At 42.7% G+C, this 24,722-nt stretch overlaps 1 protein-coding gene across 5 annotated transcripts; it reads right to left on the bottom strand.

The window, feature by feature from the left end:
- Nucleotides 1–5,894: 5,894 nt before the first annotated feature.
- Nucleotides 5,895–21,190, bottom strand: TRIM6 (tripartite motif containing 6). 5 transcript variants are annotated; one of them, XM_058688000.1, is made up of 8 exons: nucleotides 21,078–21,190; nucleotides 12,923–13,411; nucleotides 12,355–12,450; nucleotides 11,433–11,663; nucleotides 8,897–8,919; nucleotides 7,471–7,571; nucleotides 7,157–7,183; nucleotides 5,895–6,924 (listed from the first exon to the last, which is right to left on the bottom strand). In XM_058688000.1, the coding sequence occupies exons 2-8, from the start codon at nucleotides 13,343–13,345 to the stop codon at nucleotides 6,362–6,364; spliced, it is 1,464 nt and encodes a 487-aa protein (XP_058543983.1). In that variant the 5' UTR covers nucleotides 13,346–13,411; nucleotides 21,078–21,190; the 3' UTR covers nucleotides 5,895–6,361. The 5 variants fall into 5 exon arrangements, with proteins under 5 accessions (XP_058543983.1, XP_058543986.1, XP_058543985.1 ...); XM_058688003.1 differs by having other exon boundaries at nucleotides 7,471–7,568; XM_058688002.1 differs by having other exon boundaries at nucleotides 12,355–12,447.
- Nucleotides 21,191–24,722: the final 3,532 nt, after the last annotated feature.

Here is a 24,722-nt window from a genome sequence, read left to right as displayed (position 1 = left end):
TACTCTTCATTCTATAGCAGAAAGGTTAGGACATGGCTACTTGCCCAGGGAATGCCTTTGTTCTGCTCTTTCTCCGACCCCCTAATCATAGTCAGAAAAACCTTCTCAATTTCATTCAGTTCAAAAAGGTCTTTTGCCCCTTAATCCACTCACAGAAGATGAAAGAATGTATAGTAAGTTACAAAAAAATCTTCCATTCCCAGCTATATTCCATGGAGCTGTGACAATGTTCTTGAACCTCGAAGTCCTATTTGGGAAAATTGGTGATGACAATATCTATTGCCTTGTACTATTACAAGCCATTACAGATGCCATGGGCAGTATTTTTATATCAGTGCCTATCACTGAGATACAAAGGATCACTTTCCAGATCTTATCTATTTCACTGGGCTAGTAATCCTTCGGTTTATATTACTAGTGTAAACACTTCAGTGTCCAGATATTCTAGTCTTTGTTAGCTTTCCCCCTTCTAGTCTATCCTCAACTCAGCTGCTAGATTAATATATCCAATTAATGTTTTCCAGTTTCTTTTTTTTTTTTTTACATTTTATTTACTTTTGAGAGAAAGAGAGACAAAGCATGAGTGGGGGAGGGGCAGAGAGAGAGGGAGACACAGAATTGGAAGCAGGCTCCAGGCTCCGAGCTGTCAGCACAGAGCCCGATGTGGGGCTTGAACCCACGAACCATGAGATCATGACCCGAGCTGAAGTCAGTTGCTCAACTGACTGAGCCACCCAGGCGCCCCAATGTTTTCCAGTTTCTTAACTCATCATGGCTGACCATTTACTCACAGATTAAATCCAAGATCTTGAATTTATACTCTGGGCAAATATGCTTTGGCCACCATCTTCTCAAATTTACACTGCCACCACCACACGGAGCTGAAAGCTGTTTTGTTTTCCCCAGAGTTCAACCCACTCAATGTTATCCGTAACCAAGGCCCAAGAGTCAAAATAATCTTATATTTGTCTCCATTGTTTTATAACCATGTCATATGTCAATAGCCATATACAATGTATACGGTTCATCGTACTAGGCTGATTTTCTCACTTCTTCTTTTACTTTAAAGTTCCAATTGACATCCCCGACTGTGGTGTCAAAATATGCATATGGAAATATTTTACTTTCTTTCCCAACATAAGCTTTCAACTTAAATTTTTTTTTTTTTTAATTTTTTTTTTCAACGTTTTTTATTTTTATTTTTGGGACAGAGAGAGACAGAGCATGAACGGGGGAGGGTCAGAGAGAGAGGGAGACACAGAATCGGAAACAGGCTCCAGGCTCTGAGCCATCAGCCCAGAGCCTGACGCGGGGCTCGAACTCACGGACCGCGAGATCGTGACCTGGCTGAAGTCGGACGCTTAACCGACTGCGCCACCCAGGCGCCCCTCAACTTAAATTTTTTATCATTACCTTAGTCAACACAAACTACAATTCAACTTTCGTATTTCTTAGTATCATTTTTCGGTAAGGTAGCTATTGAAGTCTTCTCCTACATTTTGAGTATTATGAATTTCTTTTGACTCTTTTGTAATACCATTTACATTTCAAATGGTTCCCTGACTTGTCTTGGAATATCCATTATTGGTCCAAACTAAAAGAGGATAGTCTCTAGGTACTGTGATTGACAGATCATGGATCAAATAGTTGGTGGCCATTAATAAAGTATAATTTTCAAAGACTATACATGCTCCTTAGCAGATCCAAAAGCTCACAGATTGTTTTGTGCTGTCAGCGCATGGCCACTGGCACACATTCCAATTACCATCTTCCAATGTGTCTTTGACATGGAAGTAACAGGGATTTGGATTCATTCCATGATCCTAAGGACAGAGCCATCTGAACATTCTGTTGTAGCACAAGGATGCCCTTGTTGCTCTAGAAGCCACTGAAATTAAGCACAAGATATATAAGAGGTGGTATCATTGATATGCTGCATGGAATGTAACCCAATAGTGCTACTATTGAAATGCCATCATAAAATGAAATACAGAAAAGGGAAGTCTATTAGACATTTATGTAGTAGATTAAAATAACAAACAAGAGGCTCCAAGTAACCCTGGAGTAAGACTGTAAACTTACATTGTGTATGAAGACAAATTGGCTTTATTGATAGGAATAATAACAATAACAACAGCAACAAAACAGTCAAACACATACAAATCCCTTTTGTTTTGTGATATCAACTAATCTTCAAACATGCAGTACGACTGGTCCTAATTTGTTCTCTATCCAATGAACTATTTTGTTAATTCCTCTTAGTCCATTGACAAAATTTAGAACCTCTTCAATGGTTATTAAAGATGATTTAATGACTCAAGTCTCTCTAGGCCTTAAGTTATTGTATAGTTTCCTCCAATACACTGTGGTAATCTTTTTTTTTTTTTTTTTTTTCTGTATGACTCATTTTGGCTTTGATAACATTAGCAGGTCAGTGTGCAAATGTCCTATAGTAATAAGCATAGAACAATTATTGCAATTACCTTATTTAGAAGCAGACATTAACTTTGTTAGAGAAGTACATCAATCCAAGACTATAGGAGAAAACCAATGACCATAATATTTAAGTCGTATGGGTATAGCTTTTCTTTAGCAGGATTTATCAACAAAATGTGCTATTACATTTTAATCTCAAGAACATCTCTTGATATTATCTTCTACAATGGTACTTTTACTAATTTTGTAACACTGTCTTCCTATCAAGTGTTATATTATTATTGGTGAATAGAGGTTCTACTTCTTCTTGTGATATGGAATTATCATAATAAAGGAAGGCAGAGGAAGCTTGACCTCTCATTTTCTTTCCGTAATCGTCTCAGTAGTTTATTGATATTCAGCTCCTTGTAATTATTTAACATCTATTTTTCCCCCTTTAACTTCATTGTTCAGTAACTAAATGAACATCTCTTTTTTTCCTTGAGCGAGTGCACAGGAGTTGAGGAGGGGCAGAGAGGGAGACAGAGTATCCGAAGCAGGCTCTGCGCTATCAGCAGAGAGCCATTATGCAGGGTTCAAACTCTCGAACCGTGGGATCATGACCTGAGCTGAAACTGGAGGCTTAACCGACTGAGCCACTCAGCCACCTCTGAACATCTATTTATTTAAGTAGGTAACTTTGTCCATCCATATTTTTTCCTCTAGTTCTTTTTGAATTATTTCGTGTCTTTATGTATGTCCATAGGCCCAACCCCCTCAGCTCAGCTCTCATTAGTACTTCGTCTCTGCAGATGTCTTCCTGGCAGTGACAAGATAAGAGACTGAACAGAACCCACTTACAATCTGTACAGGAGTTCATCCAATCAGATCAGAGTATACATTCCAGATCTGGTTGTCTCTAACCTCCTGAAAATCCTGATAATACTCTCTACCAGTTCTATTTCTCTTATTCTATCTCCTTTAACTTTGATCGTAGCTTGGCCTTTAATTTAAAAAGATGGTTTTTATTTAGCTTATGCCTATGCGTATGACAACAAAACATCTCATCTCTTCCCCTTTTCTTTATGAGTTTTAGGCTACAAGATGGAAAAAACATGGTTCCAGAAAAAAAACTAAGATCCTGAGTCTTTTGTAATGAGGAAGAGGAATTGCCTTAGGTTCCAGGCACTCCTGACTGTCCCACCTAACAGACCACTAGGTCTCTGCAAAAATCTGCACTCTCCTTCCCTTGAAATTTGATTGTACACGATTGCATGTGGCTAGACATTTTTACATTTTTCCTTGCAGTTAGGTATGGCCAGATGGCTATTCTCAGCAACAGAAAGTGAGCAGAAATTATGAATTCCGTATATAACTGAAAAATTTAAGAAGCAAACTGCCTGTCCAGGCTTTTTTTACCCTTCTGCTGGCTTGATGCTTATGACAATACTGTCCTTGGGGATGGCAGAGACTCAGGAGGAAGAAAGCTTGGTGCATGAAACTCACATGAAACAGTGCCACACAGCACTAATTACACTCGTGTTTGATTTTTATAAGAAATAAATGTCTTTAGTGTTTGATCCTAAGTTACGTGTTTGGATTTACTTTTCACAGCAGGTTTGTCCTGCTGTGCCCAAAATGTCAAGGCCAGTAGGCCTCTGCCCAGATTTCCCCAGGAGTCAGGGCTGCAAACTCATTCCTCCAAATCTCAAATTGGACAACCTTCCCCAGACCTTACCGACACAATCCCAGCTAGTACTATGTGTTTCCTTATTGTCTACGGTCATTCATGGAACACTTCTGCTGGCAGACGGCAGCTGGGCTAACTCCTTTTTCCTGAAATTTATTTCCTGGGAAACTAAGTGAGAAGGGAGCAATTACTCAGGCCGATTCCCTTTTATCATTTCTCACCCGTGAACACCCACCAGCTCTGTGGACAACCATTTGCCGGCTCTATCTCCTTTCACATTTCTTCCAAGTGAAATGGAAATCAGGATGAAGAGTGTGCACTTGGCCTCTGGTCTCCCGCAAATTTCATCTCTCAAGTAAAACCCTGCCCTACAGCAAGCCATTATTGAGCTCTGATTATATCCTGTACTTCATCTCCCCCCAGACACCAGAGCTGAGCCTGAGGATGAACTTGTTAGGATTTCCTCAAACCATGAAAGAACTACAAAAGTCCAGCAGACTGATGGCTAAAGACAGGGACCAGACTAGGCAGTCATATTCTCTGGCCATGATCCCTTGCTATGATCTCCCACATTGTAAATATCTAGATATGTTGAGATCTTCTCTCTGCCATTACCTTCTTCTACAAAAATGCCTCAGAGGGGCAGGAGGTCTGTGTAGAGATGAACATATCTGCCTACACAAGGCCCCCATAGGGATAGAAATTGCATTACAATAAGATCTATTCAATAGAAAAGCTACGTGAGCCACATATGTAACTTTAAATTTTCTAGCATTTACATCAAAAAAGTGGAATGAAACCGGTGTAGTTAACATATACTTATTTAATCCCGTATACGCAAAATATTATCATTGCAATCTACAATAGAAAAGTTGTAAGATACCTTACATTTTTTTAAAACTAAGTCATTGGGGCACATGGGTGGCTCAACCAGGTAAGCATCTGACTCTTGATTTCAGCTCAGGTCATGATCTCACAGTTCATGAGATTGAGCCCCATGTGGGGCTCTGAGCTGAAAGCACAGAGCCTGGTTAGGATTCTCTTTCTGACTCTCACCTGCTCTCTGTCTCTCTAAATAAATGAATATAAAAAAATAAACTAAGTCCTCAAAACCAGGTGTGCATTTTACATGTACAGCAGACTTCAATTCAGAATAGTAATACTTGAAGTGCTCGATAGCCACTGGTAGCTCTTGGCTACCATATCGGACAGCTCTAGCTAACTTCTATTTCCACTCTCACATCCACCTCATAATTTCTTTTACAGCTGGCTCAAAAGCATATAGCACCTCTGCCAAAGTCATAGCAGCTCATTCACAAAGCTGTTCACATTTGACCATAAAGAAAGGGGGTAAAGCTGGAAAAAATCATTCTCTTCCTTAAAATTCTTTATATTATTTTCTTTGTATGTTTCCTCCCATTCTGGGAGAAAAACTTGTTTTGGATTTATCATTTTCTTCTCTCCTTTTTCTACTTCAATGAATTTTGGAGATTTGTTTTAAATTTTCAAACACTACGCTTAAAATTTTAAATCCATGAAGGTTGTAGTAAAAACTGAAATTAAAATTTCTTTCTTTGAATTTAAAGCCATCAAAATTAACATTATAATGGTTTTTAGCACTCAATCCTATATATACTTACACAAAAATACAACACTTTGTTCATTTGTTGCATTTTATAAAACCTGACAGTGATGTTTTAAGAATGTAACATTACAGGTCAATTTCTTTCATAAACAGAGATGGGAATGTAACCTAAACAATGTATTAGCAAAAATAAATCCAGTATCACATGTGAAGAATAATAGTGATTTATTTCAGGACTTTGTGTTGCATTTAAAAATGGAAACAAATCAATGTACTCCAATAGCAGAATAAAAATGACACAAGAAATCTCCATCTTATAGACAGTATCTGTTGAAATTCAATTTTCCATTCAATATTTAAAAAATATAGAAAATAGAACAGAACTTCCTAAAAGTTTGATCCCATGAATCAACAACAATAAAAAGAACTCCATCAAATATCATGCTTAATGGTAACATGTTGAAAGCTACCCCCCACCCATCCAAAGTTCTGTAATTAACTAGTCAGGGATGTTCACTATCATCTCTGGGTATATTCTAGCATTGAGTACATGTTCAAAGTGAAAGGCGTGAGAGTGTAGGAATACAGAAGTTCAGAAAAGAGAGACTGAGGTACAGATGGACCTCAGACTAGAGGGTACTGCTCAGGTGTGAGTGGAGATGGCAGAATGTTCAAGAGCTTGGGCGACGCAGGGTCATCGGGACCACACAGTTGCAGGGATTAAAATATGGAGAAAGGGTGCTAGGAAAGTAATATTTAGAGAAGGTGTAGATGGGAAAGCCATGGTTCGTGACATTATAAAAGGAGACAGTGCCAGCCTCGTAGTCTAAGAAAATCCCAACCCGGCGAGGGGGCACCATCATAGAGAGGAGCAGGGAAGTGGAAGATTCTTCATAGGCTCTATATTCATGTTTATGATGTAGCCCAATCACCCAGTATCCACTTTGAGGTTGATATCTGGAGTAAACATTTCGATTATTCGTAAACTGGTTGAAACAGTACGTGGGTTCCGTTGAATTACTGCACACCCCCAGGATCCAGTCAGTCTTCTTGGCCACATCTACCTCCCAGTAGTGTTTCCCAGAGGAGAAATGTTGGGAGCCCAGGATACCACAGTCATAATGTTCTTCCAGGTAAGACCCAGGCAGCGTGGCACCCACAAATCTCACTTGTCTCCGGTTTTTAGACATGACAAGATTTAAGTTAGCCGTGTGTGGATTCAGAGTCACGTCCACTGTGGGAAAAGATACAACATCAGCAGGGGAGGATAGGTACGTGGGTCTTAAGACACTGAGAAGAGGAAACACAGAAGTGGAGGAATTGGAACTACATGGGACTACATGGGGGTATGGAGGGATGGTATTAACACTTCGTGCCTTAGAGTATGTGGGTATGTCAGAGTAGGGGGGGAGCATGTGAAAGAGAATAAGGACATGTTGCTCAAAGATGCCATGCTGGCTACTTACCCCAGTAGCTCTGGACATCCGTCAGTTCTGTAATGATAATCAGAGTCAATCATGTTGCACAGAATTGACAGTCTCAGGTCTGCTGTCTCCCCATCATGGATTGATGGGGGAGGCAGGGACTTCTGTAAGGATGCAAGTTGGCCATCTCATTCCTCCTTAAATATGAACAGTTATCTTTTGCAGCATGCTATGTCCCTCCCTCTCTGACCTCTCTCTGCACCACTCTCCCCAAATATCAACTCTTCGCTCTATTCTATTTATTGCTTGGGCTACAATAATTCCACATCCAAAAGCTGTCCCCTGAATCTCCTCACCTCTAAACACTCGCAGCATCCTTTTCAGATCTGGGACTCGAAACATACTCTTCAGCTTGGTGGGCAGAGCTTCTGGCTTCTTTAGGGTCCAGAACTCACTTCTAGAGAGAAGAGACCTTATGAATCTCCTGCACTGCTGCCCTTGGGTTCTTCCAACACCCGTCTCCCTCATCTCCCAGGTCCCTGGGAGAACTTCAACATTCTTTCTTGAAGAAAATTAGCATAATTCAGCAAAGAGCCCTAGCACTGGAACCAAAGACCTGGACTAGAAACTAGCTTCTCAGCATCTGTGTAAACTATGATACGATCTAACCCTTCAAAGCCTCATTTTGGTTGGTTTTGTTGTTTTTGTAAAATACAATCATTTTCCCTTCTCTCTCTACATCTTAAGACTATGTAAAATTAAATAAAATAGTGACTGGGAAATCCTTCGCTTCCTCTAAACAAGATACAAAATGCTTACAAGTGCCACCTCAGAGGGTCTACTACAAGGGGCTGTGTTGAAGGGAGACTGCCAGGAACCTGCTGCCAGGGCTCTGAGAGTATTGAGTAAAGGGCTTCTTCTGAAGACTGAGTTTAGGCCTTAGGGTCTCCCAGAGGCCTAGGGAGAAAGGCCTTCAAAAAGAGGCCTGTCTCTAGGAATATTACGCCAGTTGGAGAAAGGAGACATCTTCTCCAAACTGAGAGTGAAGACTTCAGAAAGGACAACAGTCTCCATATTTCATGTGTCTGTGAGGAGCGTAAAGGTACCAGGTGTGTGGACAACCTTAGCCGTCATCTTGATGGATGAAATTCTAGAGTATGTGATAGAGAAGAGAACAGCTTTTGTTCCAGGCCTAAAACAACTCTTCTCAAGATTTCACATCTATGTTTTTATTGGAATTGAGAAAAATGGAAGTCTGAGGAGAAATAGGTAGCAAGGCAGGACTGTTCTAAAGCTAAGAGAGAAAGGGAAATTGAAGGCAGATGCCCCAAGAACTGATTCTTGGACCTTGGGAAACACAGATGGGAAATTTCCCTCTGATAAAAGACATGGACAAAGAAAATCCCTGTGTAGATTGAGGTAGCTATAAACTACTGGAATCAGGGCTGGAAGCAGGTAGAGCTTTGTGGCAAAAAGGTTCCATCATAGGATATTAGAAGAGTAAATGATACTGTAACCTTTTATTCTTAAGAACCACTGTCCCCAATTTGTGACATCCATCCCCGCCCCATCACTCAAATTCTCCTACCATAGAAACCAGGTCATTCCCTTTAGTTCAGGGAACCCAAAAATCCTCATGATGAGCAGCTCAGGACATCATAGTCCTAAATCTCCCGTCTTGTGATTTTTCTTCTTTCCTTTTCCATTGACCACAAGATAATGCTATGGGTATCGGAACCTTTGTCAATCCAAGGGAACCACCCTGTATTCTCCTACACATACCTTTTCATGACATCACTCACATCCTAGGAAGGAAAGAGAAATTGTTAAGGCAAGGAGTTATAGGTCTTGTCCTCTAACACAGCCTCATCCATTCCTTATCCCATCCCCACAACCCCATGATATCATGGAAATAAAGATGGACCCAATATAGAGGCCACAAAGTGGAGATAAGAACTCAAAGTAGACTGTCCCTGAGCCCCTATGTAGGAATGTTGGGAGATGATTCAACTCATCAATAGCACCTTTATTTTGACAATAGTGTGTGTGTGTGTGTGTGTGTGTGTGTGTGTGTGTGCATGCGTGTGTGTAATGTTATATATGCACATCACCTATTAGCACTAGAGAATCTCACACGATTAAGTCATAATTTCTGTCCTTGAGATGCTTACATTCTAGTTGCTAAGGATACAAGAGTCTTAACTATGGTTATTTTTCAAACTTTGCCTCTTCTAGCCCTCTAAGCTATCCTTGCTGACTTCTTCCAGTTTTCTTGATTTTGACACACACATGTGTTGATGATTCCTAAGACGGAACTTCTGCTCAGATCACTCTCATCTGCACCAGCAAATGAGCCACCGACACCACAAACTCAAAATGTTTAAAGGAAAACTTACTTTTTCTGCAACCATGAGGTCTCGTATCTTCCATCTTCCTCAGTGTTACCAGCATCCATTTAGTCACCACATTTAGACAAAGTATCATCCTAAAAACTACCTTACGTTCACCCTGACGTCCCATCTTAGGCCAAGCCAGTCCATTTCATGCTCGCAACTTCTTTAGCCACCTGGTCTTCACTGTCATCACTGCCACCTCCTGCCTCACTTGAGCAGAAATGCCTCATAGCCTCCCACTTGGTCTCCCTAACTTCTGCCTCGTTACCACAATGACTGAAAAAAAGGCCAACGGTTTCATCTATTTTCTCTGTGTCGGGGCTATCTTTAAACTGGCCTGCATGTGGGAAGCAGTGGAGGTGGTGGATACATGTCAACTTACACCAAATACCCAAGGTTGTGTGGGCCTTAAGGCATGGCTGTACTGAGGAACCCAAATGGGCAAATCAGGGTGCCACGTCATGGCTCTTTTTCTTTTGTTAGTGTTATTCTCAGGGGTCATATTTTGAAACTTGAAAGCTGTGGGCTTGCAGCAGCTATCAAATCTTACTGCGCAGCAATGCCCCATAGATACAGAAAAGAGAAGAGGAATGTGTTTGTGCTGGACAAGCTCTAGAAAAACTGACTGTGAGACGGCACTCAAGTTAAGACGCCCCCTGGGCAAGTCATGCTAATGGGTGTGAGAGTATACACAGGTGCCTGGGCGAGCGACATACACTGATGATCCCTTTGCATGTACGGAGCAATTTTTACATCTTGAGGGGTCTGTGGAGAGGCAAGAATGGGAGCAGGGAGAAGCATCCAGGTAACCCAATGTCAAAGACGAAGCAAAAGGGCAAGAATAAAATGAAGATGGGAAATCAGGAGGAGTGCGGAAGAATGTCATAGTGACATTCTAGTAATGACTCCAATAGTAGGGCGCAAGAACAGGCAATGATTATTCTACCACCAAAGGGAGAAGAGGAAAGCAAGTAGGCAAACAGAAAGTAAGGAACAGCCTGAAGGTTCCAGAAGGTTACAAAGTACATTCTGTCTCCACTTCATAGTCATCCTATTCACACTATGTAGAAAATACCTGCTCAGATTTCAACTTCAATTCAAGCTCCTGCACGAAACCTCTCCAGATTTGACACCTGGCACCCTCCCAATACACACATACGTTCACGCACACACACCCCAGAGTCCAGTCTTCTCTGTGCCTTAAAAAGACCTGTTCGAACTTCTATCACAACACATTAAATGATTCTGCCCTAAGAAGACAGTAAAGCAAAGAAGGGTTGGTGATTACATACAGAACCTCTAAGTACTTGAGCTTTGTAGGTGTTTGCTGGGGACTAAGCTGGGTGAAAAGTACCTGACAAATCCCAAGTCAGCATCAGAGACAACAGGTGCCGAATGCCTACCTCTTCTCAACAGGAGAAGAGGCATTATGTGCCCCACAAGGGATATTTGGCAATATCTGGAGGATTTCTGGTTGTCAGAGCGGACAGGGGTGGGGGGTGGGGGGTGGAGCTACTGGCATCTAGTGGGTGGAGGCCAGGGATCCTGCTAAACATGTTACAATGCACAGAGCAGCCCCTCCCAGCAAAGAATTCCCAGCTCAAAATATCAATAGTGCCGAGATTCAGAAGTGCTGCTGTAGAACATCAATGGATATAACAGATCTTCTCCACTGTATCAAATAAAGTTTTGGACCTCAGTTTATACATAATAAGTAAAAATGAGACATTCCCCTAGCATTTGTACTTTAATTATTCCATTCTTTATCCATGACCTCTACACAGTTTAACAGGTAAAAGGCCCAAGTGGGCCAAACGAATTGTTTTCTTGCCCCCACCAGGTCATCAGTCCCGTGTAAGAAGGGAAGGAGAGTTAGTCTCCCTTTGCCTGGACCGTCAGATCAGGGGCTCCTTCACAAGTCTCACCTGCAGCAGCTCCATTGCCGACCCCTGACACCGAAGCTCCAGGTCTGAGATGAGCTCCCTCAGTGACTGGCTCTGCTGGTCCAGCTCATCCTCAGCCTCTTCTAAAATACTCAGCCCCTTCCTCTCTTCCTCCTCCAGCTTTTTCAACTGTCGCTGCTCTTCTTTGTCCAGGATGCTTCTCAACTTATTAAACTGTGTCTGGATCCTGTGTCTCTCAGGTTCCATCTGATTCTTTAAGAACATGCAAGAGGAAGACGTTGCTAATCTGTTGAGCTGAGGGTCTCCTCTCTGGAGTGGGGATGCGGTGGAGGGGGGGGGGGGGTCAGGCTCAGCACTGCTCTTGGGGCCAGGTCTCACCAGGAGAGGGTAAATGGGGGAGGAAGTCCTGCAGAACCTGTTCTTCCCTTCTGTTCTCTTTTCAGCTCTTCCCAGACTATGAGCCCCAGGCTACCTTATCTAGGCCTCCTAGATATAGACTATGGCTCCTGGGTGAGGTCTAGATTCCAAGCTGCCTCCATGGCCTCCCATGGATCTGCATTGGCCTCTCCTTCCAATTCAGAGTACCAAGGTGGGAATGATCGGCCTGTGTGAGACCTGTCTTTCCAGCAGCTTTCAGAGCCTGAAACCATAGAATAAGGTCTGGAATCAGGAATTGGAGGCCACCAATGGCCTTTCCTCTCCTATGTAACTATCTTCAAAAACCTGAATTCCTTTCTGATGTATTCATTCTCTGACTCCTCCTTCCCCAACTCCACAGCAAGAACAATACCCTTGTTTGTAAGGGTCGCAGTGAGGATGGGGCAAAGGGAAGCTCTTCCAGTCAAATGAGGGAACAGACAGGACCAGGGCTCCTTTGCCCTTGGTTCCCATGCCTTGCCCTGATTCCTGTCCCAGGACACCTTCAGGAAGAAATCTCTCTTACCTTCCAGGATGTCCTCTTCCCTATGATAACAGCTTTTAGTCTCTCAGCTTCCTGCTGTTCTTGCCTCAGCTTCCTCAGAGACTCCTGGAACTTCTCCTTAAAGAAACATCAGGTCAAGCAGGGTCAAGCGCTAGCTTGTCTCTGTGCCCAGAACAGAGTAAATGGGGAAGAGATTATGCTGACCTCAGAAGCTTATCCTGCTGGGGCTGAAGAACTGAGAAGGCCTAAGGATCTTTTATGTAGAGTGGATGCAGGCTGATTGTCTCTCCTCCCAGGGAAAAACCTGCCCGAAGGACTTTCCTCTCATTGCTGCCATATTCCTCACACTTGATCCACCAAGGCCCCTAGCTGCGCCGCCCCCTACCCCCACATCATCCTCTGTTCATGCAGAGCAGGTCTTGAGCAAGAAAGAGATAAAGTTACCCTTGGTCAGTGAGGGCCTTTTCTAGGTTCATCCTCTAGGTAAACAGGAAAACTATAAAGAAATTAGGTTGCAGCATGAAGAAAAGTTACAATCTCCTGCCAAGGCCCCCTGCTCCTCCTGCCTTCCTGCCATGTGGGCTCCCACCTGGTACTCATGGGCAACCTCCTCCATGAGGACTGTGTGGTGACCACGGTGCTCCTGAGACCGCTCACAAAGCCAGCAGATGAGCTTCCCATCTTCCTTGCAGAAGAGCTGGAGTTTCTCTCCATGGTGTGCACAGAGACTCGCCTTCAGCTGCATCCCGGGGCCCAACACCACCTCTCTGAGTCTCTCTGCGATGTTGGCCAGGTGCCGATTCGGCCGCAGGTCCCCGGGCCGGTAGCCGGTCTGGCACACAGGACAGCTGCTTTCCCCTTCTTGGCCTATCACCCATTCTGCGCTGTTCCCTGTGATGCAGGCCTGGCAGAAGCTGTGGCCACAGTCTATGCTCAGGGGTTCTGTCAGGAGCTCCAGGCAGATGGGGCAGGTCACCTCCTCTTGTATGTCCACCAGGACTGCTGAGGTCATTGTAGCTATTCTCCTGGCTCCCGCCCGCCTAGCTGAGATTTCTAAGACACCTCCTGCTCACAGATCCTGGGTAGATGGGCAAACAAAAAAGGGTCAGAGTTGGAATACTACGTGGCAATGAGAAAAAATGAAATATGGCCTTTTGTAGCAACGTGAATGGAACTGGAGAGTGTGATGCTAAGTGAAATAAGCCATACAGAGAAAGACAGATACCATATGGTTTCACTCTTATGTGGATCCTGAGAAACGTAACAGAAACCCATGGGGGAGGGGAAGGAAAAAAAAAAAAAAGAGGTTAGAGTGGGAGAGAGCCAAAGCATAAGAGACTGTTAAAAACTGAGAACAAACTGAGGTTTGATGGGGGGTGGGAGGGAGGGCAGGGTGGGTGATGGGTATTGAGGAGGGCACCTTTTGGGATGAGCACTGGGTGTTGTGTGGAAACCAATTTGACAGTAAATTTCATATATTAAAAAAGAAAAAAAAAAAAAGGGTCAGAGTAAGAAATGAGGGTGAATACTGGGTGGCCCAGTCAGCCAAGTGTCCAACTTGGGCTCAGGTCACGATCTCACAGTTCATGAATTCGAGCCCCAAGTTGGGCTCTGTGCTGACAGCTCAGAGCCTGGAGTCTGCTTCGGATTCTGTATCTCCCTCTCTCTCTGCTCCTTACCCACTCATGCTCTGTCTCGCTCTCAAGTAGAAATAAACGAAAGAAAGAAAGAAAGAAAGAAAGAAAGAAAGAAAGAAAGAAAGAAAGAAAGGTGATTAAAAGGATGTTGGGTATTCTGAACAAAGAGATCAGATACCTGGGGCAACAAGGGCTTCTTATCCTGGCTTCAGACATGTTATTTACCCCAACTCATACTAGACGTCAATTTGTGCTCTCAGTAGAGCAAGAATTATAATTTCCCTTTACTCCTACTGGATGGAGGGACCAACTGTGGCCCATGAGAAGTGGCCTTGTGTGAGCCACCATCTGTTTGTTCTCATCCACCAAAACACACCCTCGGTACTAAAAGCACCAAACAGGGGCTCCTGAGTGGCTCAGTTGGTTAAAAGCACCAAACACGCGGCTGCCTCGGGATGTGTGCACTTGCTGTTACTGCTTCACAGAAGACCGTTCACCCTGATATCCGCCTGACTCAGGGACTTCATTCCACACTCTGCTTTCATGCTCTCTTATCAGAAAAGTTGGCTCTGTCTAACCAACTGAAGCACGGCCACTCTTATAAAAATCACTCTTCACATACTAACCTGCTTCATTGTTCTTTTTATCACCACTTAAATGTACATCTTTAATTGCCTGAATCCTCCCACTAGAATATAAGTGCTAGAGATCGGAGACTGTTTTTGTCCATTACTGTAGCTCAGAAATACCAGTGCCTACACATAGATCCTCAACTTTATTTTTACATTTTAATTCCAGTATAGTTAACATACAGTGATATATTGGTTTCAAGTGTAAGGTCCTCAACTTTTGATGAATAAAAATCCAGAACCTCCTTTTTTCATGAGCTTTCTTGTGAGATTCATTTATTGCGAAGACACTTCCACCTTCTTACAGCTCTGTTCCCTACAGAGCCCTTTCATCCCTCATGGTCACCTTCCCAGAAAAAACAAAAACACCAGCAATGACCACAATAACATGAGGTAATATTTTTATAAAACTTTTATACCTAGCTGTGATTTAGAAATCACATTCCCCTGATTTCTTTAACCCTCATAGAAAAAACCCTGAATAAATAAGTATTTTTGGCTCTTTGATAAAACAATAGAGACAGACATTAAGTGACATAATAAAATCAAACAGCTTATAAGTCATAGAGTTGGCAGAATTTAACATGTCCATAATCCTAGTCCAAGGCTCTGTCCTCAAAGTCAGAACTTTAAACAGATGTTCGGTGGTGAAGGTGGTAAAAATCAGACACAGACCCGGGGCTTTAAGGATGTGGAAATGAGAAAGGTCCTGCTTGATGAAGAAATTTCACCAGGGCCTGTCATAAATTTTGACAGGAGACTTAAGGGATGCATGTGTTGAGAGAGGAGAGGGGAAAGGTGGGGCTGTTGAGACCACGTGCCCTTCTAGTGTAGAACTAGTCCCCAGAGAAAGACCTAAGGAAGATGTATGAAGGGACAAAGAGGTCTTATAGCATTTCAGGCAAGCACTGAATCACTAATGGGATAGAAGTGTGTAAAAGTGGGAGGAAGGCAGGAATGAAGTCCTGATACATGCTGCAGCGTGAATGCCCTTGACAACATCAGGCCAGGTGAACGAAGCCACACACAAAAGATCACATATTATAGAATCCCATTTACACAAAAGGTCCAGAGTAGGTGAATCTTAGGCAGGGAAAATAGATTAGTTGCTGAGGGAGAAAGAATGGGGAGTTACTGCTCAGAGGTTTAGGGTTTCTTTATGAGGTGATGAAAATTCTGGAATTAGATAGTGGTGCTTATTGAATACATTTGTGACTATACCAAAAAATATACCTTAAAAGGGTGAAATTCATGATATGAGAATTATATCTTAATAAACAAAGTGCATGAGAGGAAGAAAGAAGAGGAGGGGGCTTACCCATGACCTCCAGGGCAGAGTTCTCCCCGCCTCTCAGCTTGTATAAAAGGCATGTGATGGGAGAGTACTGGAAAGTCAAGCATGGTTCTATAGCTGCTCTGGGGAGATAATGATGAATGAAACAAATACTCCCCAAGGGCACATACTATTTAGACTCCCAGCAGGAAACAAATCTACTCTCGAAGACACAAAGATAGATAACCGTGATTAATGCAGACAAGTGTATATGAAATGTGTATGAAGGAAATAATCATCAATACCATTTTCTGATCACTTCTATGTGCTAGGCAATGACTGAACTCTTTACAGATATTATATAAGCAATCCCCACAACAATCCTATCAGCCAATTAATTGACTCTATAGAGCCAATTAATAACATCTATTTTCTGAATGTGAAAAGTGAATTTCTTAAAAAGGTGTTTAACTACCAAAAGTCTCAGAGTGAATAAGTGACAAAGTAAAGATAACAATCCAGTTTTATGCAGCTTCAAATCTCAGGTTATTAATCAGAGACCCGCCTGGTCCTTCAAGGGAGAGAATGTTTTCTTCATGCTACCCACATCACCTGCAAGGGCACTCCGGTCATGAAGTGGCTCAGCTTGCTTCTGTCCATATCCTGACCAGCGCTGGTCTCACTTTTTGGCCACACTGCTTCAGGATGGAATCCCAGTTCTTCCTAGCATTTAAAAGCATCCAACAGGGGCGCCTGGGTGGCTCAGTCAGTTACGCGTCTGACTTCAGCTCAGGGCATGATCTCACGGTGCATGGGTTTGAGCCCTGCACTGGGCTTTGGGCTGACAGCTCAGAGCCTGGAACCTGCTTCCGATTCTGTGTCTCCCTCCCTCTCTGCCCCTCCCCCACTCATGCTCTGTCTCTGTCTCAAAAATCAACAAACGTTAAAAAATAAATTAAAAAAAGAAAGCATCCAACAGCTCTTTCTAAATTATCTACAGGCTCCTTCCCCAGCCCAACTCTGCTTCATTCCTGGCATTACATCTTGCAGACTCAGGCTGCCTCCTTTTCCCTGGCAGTATAGGGCAGAAAAGAAGGCATTGGTACTAGAGTAACATGGACCCAGGTCTAAATCCTGAATTTATCAGTGTCTAGTTTTGGAACACTGGAGTAATTCCTGATCTGAGATGTGGCTTCATCTTTCGTGCACTGCTGAAATCATTCCTCCCTTAGGAGTACAGTTGTGATAATTGTCTGAGCCAATGCAAAAACTAGTTATGGTTACACCTAAGCTGGCACTGCTCTCTGATCTTCTGGTGCTCTTACCTCTCACCACAAGGAAAAGGGCCTCTGGATATTTTTACTGGGGACAGAGCAAAGTCTGGTGGATAGATAGCCCTAAATAAGTATCTGTTACAAGAATTCATGAGGCACTTTCTTACCACTTGTCATATCTTCTTACTTCTTTTGGACCTACGATGAAAATCCACTATTTCCATTCATAACAAGATTTAATGAGATGGCATTTAAGGACAACATGAGAAAGCTCAGCCTGAGCCAGTTGCCTCTGTGTGCCTGGGGTAAGGGTCAGTTAAAAAAGCTAGAAGCTTCTCTAACTAGACAGCTAGAAATGCTAGAACTTACTCTAATTTTATTTCTTGCCTGTGCTGAATTAAGACAGATGTCCTTCTCATTGAAAAACACTATTTTATTCTCATTATTAGAAGTTTTCAGTTGTTATATTACTATTGTCTTAAATCACAAAGAGAATTTTTTAAAGACATCTTTCTCGTGCATGTATGTATGTATGTATGTATGTATGTATAGAGTGAGTGTGTGTGTTCTGGCATTTAATCACTTTCCTTGGAAGCCATTTGTCTGCTTGCCTAACTGGAGCCTTGTCTGGGACATGAAAGAGCCAGTTCACAAATGCACTGCCTCGCTGAAAGCACACTAGCCCTGGGCTCCCAAATGTGACCTTCATGTACAGGATAGGCCACGGGGCATTTCTGCCTCCTGAAAGCAATGTAATGCAATAATAGCCAAGTCCTGGAAATAATCCATAAAACCATTAACTGGTAAATGAACACATTTTGGTATATCCATACAATGGCATATTACCAAACAATAAAATGGAATGGATACTTAACCGCAAGATATACTTCAAAAGCATTATATAAAGGGAAAGAAGCCAGATACCAAAGGTAAGTTTCTATATGATTCCATTTATATGAAATCTTAGAAAAAACAAAACTACAGTATACAAGTTGAAAACTGACTAGTGGATGCCAATGTCCAGGGGTGTAAGAAGGGGATTACTTGCAACGGGACACAAAAACTTTTGGGGGTGATGGAAATGCCCTTTATATAGGATTATGTTGGTGATTACCAATTGTCTACATATCAAAGCTCATAGAATTGTGTGCTTAAAGTTAACTTGATAGATGTAAATTAGAACTCATTAGAGCTGACAAAAACAGAAAGAAGAAATGTATTGAGAAAAATTGAAGGCGTAGCTTTCTATCTTTAAGCATAAATTAGAACTGAGCTGTCAAATATGGTAGCCACTTGAAGTGTGGCTAGTCAAAAATGAGATCTTTTAAATTTAAAATACACACCAGATTTCAAAGATTTTGTTAGAAAAAATAATCTAAAATGCAACATTAACTGTTTTTATATTGATTACTCATCCTAAAAATTGACACATTGAGTTAAATAAAATATATTAAAAAATCCGTTTCACCTGTTTCTTCTTAATGAGGCCACCAGAAAATTTAAAATTATACATGTGGTCCCATATTTCTATAGTTATTGTTCACCTAATGCAGTACTATAGATATTCAAGACAAAGATTTTTGAGCAGAAAAGATGATGTAAGAGTTGATGTTGCTTCTCAACGTGTATAAAGTTGAGGCTGCAGAAAAGAAGAAATTGTGAAGGAGGGGAGCACAGAGCTAGCATGTTTGAGTAACCCTTGCCCACATCCCTGCAGGCCTTTGACCACCCGCAGCAGCGGAGCGCAGCCCAGAGAGGACATAACAGGTCAATTCAGCCTCCCTTGGAGGCCGGTCTCAAGAGCAGTGTGGCCAGGCTGAGATGACAGCCCGGCCGTGTGAGCGCAGATCCCAGAGCCTGAGGTGCCTGAGTTCAGTAGGTCAAATTTGCAAATGAAAGAGGCCAAATTCATGACCAGGCAGAACTGTTAAATCAGAAGCAGATGCCTGAAAAAGAAGGTCAGGTGGTCGGCTATCAGCATTGGCATCCAATGGAACTCTTTATGCAGAATCTCAGCCTCACCCTGGCCAATTCAGTTTCTGCAATTCAATAAAGATCCCCAGGTGATGCCTATACACAGACAGGAAGGCTTCAAAAGCACTGTTTTAGATACGGGCGCTTCCTCCACAGGCAGATGCAACACAGGGGGCAAAGTAGCTAGAAAAGGGTGGGGAGAGGAAGAATCAGAGAACGGCTGATATTTAGATCTGAAACATCGGAAAGAATGGAAGCTCACAATTCAGTATCAAAATGGCTGCAGAAAAAAAAAGCCAGTGACTGGGCAGGGAATAGTAAAGGTTAGCGCAGGCTGGGGGCTCACAATAAATTAGAAATAAGATGGCCAGGGCTGCCCACCCCCCCACTCCAGCTGGTAGGTCTACTGAAAAAGCAGCAAAAACCCAATCGGGTGGAAACTGCTTTCATAAGTGAGTTTAGTTTCTCATGCTTAGGGAATAACGGTATTTTTTTTTAACCTTTGTGTAGGGTTATTCTACTTTAACCTGTTATCTGGAATGGATTATCTAACAGGTGGCACTTGATAAATATTTGAATTGGAATATTATCTGCTTCACTTTTTTTTTAAATTTACATCGAAAGAATCTCTATCCCATGCGTTTCAGAAACTTGTAATAACTTTGCAAATTCTTAAAATATTGTCCTGCACAGGTTTTCTTCTTCTCCCTGAGTTTTAGATAATCCATTAACTGAGGGGTTTTTTCTACAGAATAGTTCATAAAATCCTTATTTTCCCCTTGCATTTGTGAATCCCACTTGAAATCCCAACTTTTAAAAACTCTTAAATTTTTAACTTTAGATGTTAGCCATATTCTTCTTTATTATTGTGCATTTTAACATATTATGTTCCCCACTCTATTTATTCTTGCAAAAATCGTTTTAACTGGATTTTAAAATCTCAGCATTGAGTTTGTCAAGAATAATGACTTGATAATTTACTATTTGTAGTCGCCTATGTGTTTAAACCCTCAATACTCACCCAAACTGTAGGGTACAAATATTTCTCTGTCCATTTTATAGATGGATGAAACCTAAACTCAAAAAGGTCAGGGTCGGAGGCAGAATTTGGACACTGGGGGTTCTCAAGCACACATTTCTGCCTCGATTAACTAATCAACGTTGTCACTAATTTGAATTCACTGAGTTGGGGTGAGGATGAAAAGAAATAACGATCAAGTCATCTATATCATGAGTTCGGAAAAGGAAGGGACTTCATGTCTTATACTGACTGCCCTGTCACCTCGGCCAGAAGTGACAGTAAGTGGCGCGTCACAGAAAGGCAGACATCTCCCGGTGGCCGGCACGTCGAGAGAATGAGAAGCCGGAGAGGAACTGGCTGTGAGCAGCCCCGGGTGGTCAAGACTCTCCAAGTAGTTTTAAGGAGATTGTGAGGGCCAGAGGGTGCGGGGCCTGCTCGGTTCCTCGACAGGCAGGGCTCCAGGGCCAGCCCCGCCTCCGAACGGACCCGCAGGTCTGGCGAGGGCGGAAGGCTCACCACCACCCCCAACCCCCTGGCGAGAGGTCAAGGCCTCCCGGGTGGAGGATGAGCGGTGTCACTTCCTGGGGCAGAGCGGCCGAGACGGGGGAGGGGGTGCTGACCTCAGAATCCACGTCGTCCCACGGTTTGCGCCCATTCCCGAACCCAAAACTTCCAGGGCTGCACCCCCCTTCCCCCGCATCCTTACCGCCCCCTAACACCACCCTTTACACAGACTACTCCCGGCTCCCAAGCCAGGGGTCGCCGGGCCTTCCGCGCTCCCTTGCCAAACTCGAGTCAACTCGAAACCGCAGAGGTCTCCGTCGCTCTGGTCCACCCGCGAAGTCCCCCCCCGCACCCCAGCCTGCAGGGCGGGCGGGGCTCCCAGCGCCAGCGGGGACAGCGGTGGCTGGCCAGAAAGAGGACTTGCTCACTAACCTGGACTCTGGGTCTGGATCGGAGCCGAGGACTCGCAGGAGCGGCAGCCTCCACCCACCCCTGCCCAGAGACTCCGAGCCCAGAGGCGGGGCGAGGCGAGGGCCAGAGGTTGCTGATAGGGCCGGCGCGTCCCGCGGCGCGGGGCCCGCAATCCAGGGGTGTGGTGGCCGGGGCCCCAGCTGCCAGAGGGGGCGCTGTTCCGCTCACCTGGGAGCCGCGAGTCTGGGGCCTGGGAGAGCACCTGAGCGCCAGAGAGGGCATTTGTGCATCGTCTTCACTTTACCGGAGTCTTCCGATCTCACGTCAGTGTTGAGTAACACTGATAATACACCCGTACGCTCTATTAATTAAATTGTCTGAATAAAAGAATCCAAACGTATACGTGTAGGTAAAGATAACCGCCTCGCACCATAATGGTATGCTTTGCAAAGACATCATTAAAAGGTATTAACTTAAAAACTGTATCTGCAATTTTAACCTATGTGACCCATGTACACTATGAGAGACGATGGATACGTGTATTTAGGTCCTTGTGAATACATGCAAAGCTTACGAAGACTGAGAGCTGTAGCTGTAAGGTTTCAATGGCACAGCAACTCTTAAGAAGAAAAGGAAGGGCAAACTTTTGCCCCAAGAGAACTGAGGAGAGGAGCCTGACTCGGTCTGGGAAAGAGGGTTGGGGGATGGGAGCCTGCAAGGAGGAGGGTGTCCAGATCGAAATCAGGACAGGGGATTGGGCAACATGGCTTTTTTTCACTTGGCATACTACTTCTAATGTTCATTCATGTTGTGCCATGTATGAGTACCTTATTCCCTTGAGGGCTGAATAGTATTCCATGGCATGGATTTTCCACATTTTGTTTATCCATTCATCAGTGTTTAATTTTTTTCTTAAATGTCCATTTATTTTTTGAGAGAGAGACAGAGAGACAGACACAGAGGGTGAGTGGGGGAAGGGCAGAGAGAGAGAGGGAGACAGAATCCAAGCAGGCTTCAGACTCTGAGCTGTCAGCACAGAGCCCAACCCAGGCTCAAACTAAGGAGCAGTGAGATCATGACCTCAGCTGAAATCTAGAGTCAGATGCTGAACCAACTGAGCCACCCAGGCGCCCCAGTTCTTAGACATTTTAGACTGTTTCTATTATTTGGCTTTCATGAATAATGTGACTATGAATTTTCTTGTACAATTTTTTTTTTAACTTAGGCCTTTTGTTTTTCTTGGGTATATACCTAAGAATAGAATTGCCAGATCATGCATTTACTGTTTTGAGAACCTTCCAGATTGTTTGTCAGCACCATTTTACATTCCCACCAGCAGTGTAAGAGGATTCTAATTTCTCCATATCCTTGCCAGTATTTCTTATACTCATCTTAGTCTTTTATAGTCATCTTAGTGGGTGTGCAGTGGTATCTCATTGGTATTTTAGTTTGCATTTCCCTAAGGATTAATGGTGGTAAGCATTTTTTCATACACTTTACTATCATTGGCATATCTTCTTTGGAGAAGTGTCTATTCAGATCCTTGGCCTATTTTTTTTTAATGGGTTGTCATTTTATTATTAAGAGTTCTTTATATATTCTAGATTCAAGTCCTTTATGAATTCTGATTCGTAAGTATTATTTCCCATGCTAAGGATTGTCTTTTCATTTTCTTGATTGCATTCTTTAGAAAAACAAGTTTTGAATTTTGATGAAACTCCTTTTTTGTCACTTACACTTTTATTGTCATTCCTGTGAAGGCATTACCTAATCCAAGGTCATGAAGAATTATTCCTATATATTTTTTAAAAACTTTTATAATTTAGGGGTGCCTGAGTGGCTCAGTTGGTTAAGCATCCAACTTCAGCTCAGGTCTCGTGAGTTGGAGCCCTGCGTTGGATTCTGTGCAGACAGCTCAGAGCCTGAAGCCTGCTTCATATTCTATTTCCATCTCTCTGCCCCTCCCCTGCTTGCACTCTGTCTCTCTCAAATATAGAATAAAAAAAATTAAAAAATTTAAAAATTTTTGTAATTTAGCTCTTATATTTAGGTTTACAATCTATTTTGTGTTAATTTTTATTGTGTGAGATAGAGGTCCAATTTTATTCTTTTGCATGTAGATATCCAGTTGTCCCAGGACCATATTCTTTCCCCACTGAATTATCTTAACATTGTTGGCAAGCCACTAAAGAGTTTTAATAAGGTGTGTGTGTGTGTGTGTGTGTGTGTGTGTGTGTGTGTGATGGTATGGGGCAGGTAGGGAATGACATGTTCTGAATTTGTAAATGTCATGTAAGAAAAGATCACCTGGCTGCAGTGAGCAGGGTAAAGATGTCTGGAGGTGACAAATTCCTCTGTTCCTTTAGTACAGAGGAAAACATGCTTAACTAGATGCTGTTGAGTTTGGATGAAAGAGAATGGATCTGGGAAATAATTGGTTGTCTCTCCATGTGAGCTGATGATAATGTGTAGGTGGGGATTAAGGATAAGTAACTCTAGGTGCATATCCAGATTTCTTACTCTCACATCCTAATGAAGGACATGAAGAAGAAGAGGTGAGCTAAGAGAAGAATGCAAGTAAGAAGAAGAGAAATGTGAAGTGATATTCAAGGGAGCACACTGAAAGAACATCTTTCCAGGGAAAGCACCCTGAAGAAACAGAGCAAAGGGCCAAGGAAAAAGCTCAAGGGAGCCCTGATGTTAAAGAAGGCCTGGGGTAGGACAAAATAGATAAAGGGAATTGAGAGGTATACATACTTCCAATTATAAAATAAATGTCACAGGGATGAGAAAGTACAGTATAGCGAATATTGTCAATAATATGTAATAACTTGGTATGATGACAGATGGTGACTATGCTTACTGTGGTGAGCACCGAGTAATGGATAGAATCGTCAACTACGCTGTACGTCTCAAACTAATATGACACTGTATGTCAACTATACTTCAATAATCAAAAAAATTTTCTTAGGTTTATTTATTTATTTTGAGAGAGAGCAAGAGTGCACATGCAAGTGGGGGAGGGACAGAGAGAGAGGGAAAGAGAGGTGCAAGCAGGCTCTACACCATCAGCACAGACCCCAATGTGGGACCCAAACCCACAAGCTGCGAGATCATGACTTGAGCAGAAAACAGATGCTTAACCATCTGAGTCACCCGGGAATAAAACAATTTTTTAAAGGAAAAGTCTGAGCTCTAAGTCTGGAAAAGATGCAAAGGAAGGATGGTATCTAGCACAGGAATTAGCTCAAAACTCATTTCATCAAAGGCTTTTTAAAACAGGAGGATAAATCAGTAAATCAAATAGTAGATAATTGATCCCATTCAATACAATTTGCATTTCTTCTCTGACTTGTGTTTTTCCTGAGATTAGCCACTCTGAAATTCCAAGCCAAGTGGCACACTGTTGTGCTGTTTTTAAAATGTCTTTTTATCTTTCAAATCAGTTCAAGTTCTCTTACCAAGGTTTTCTTGATCTCTCTTATTTCATTGACTCTTATTTCCCTGCAATGTTGAAACCCTACTTCATGCAAACCCAATGCACCACCCTCGCTCTTTATAGGCCTTTAAAAACTCAGTTTTTGCTCCTGAAATTCAGCTTATCACAGAAAAGACAGTGAAAGATGGAAATCCGCTTTACAAAGAAACTGAGAAACTCAACTTACG

Source organism: Neofelis nebulosa, chromosome 10 (genome assembly GCF_028018385.1).
Source record: "Neofelis nebulosa isolate mNeoNeb1 chromosome 10, mNeoNeb1.pri, whole genome shotgun sequence".
NCBI classification, from domain to species: Eukaryota; Metazoa; Chordata; class Mammalia; order Carnivora; family Felidae; genus Neofelis; species Neofelis nebulosa.
Note: the sequence above shows the minus strand (reverse complement) of the source record. Positions and strands in the feature narration are given on the sequence as shown.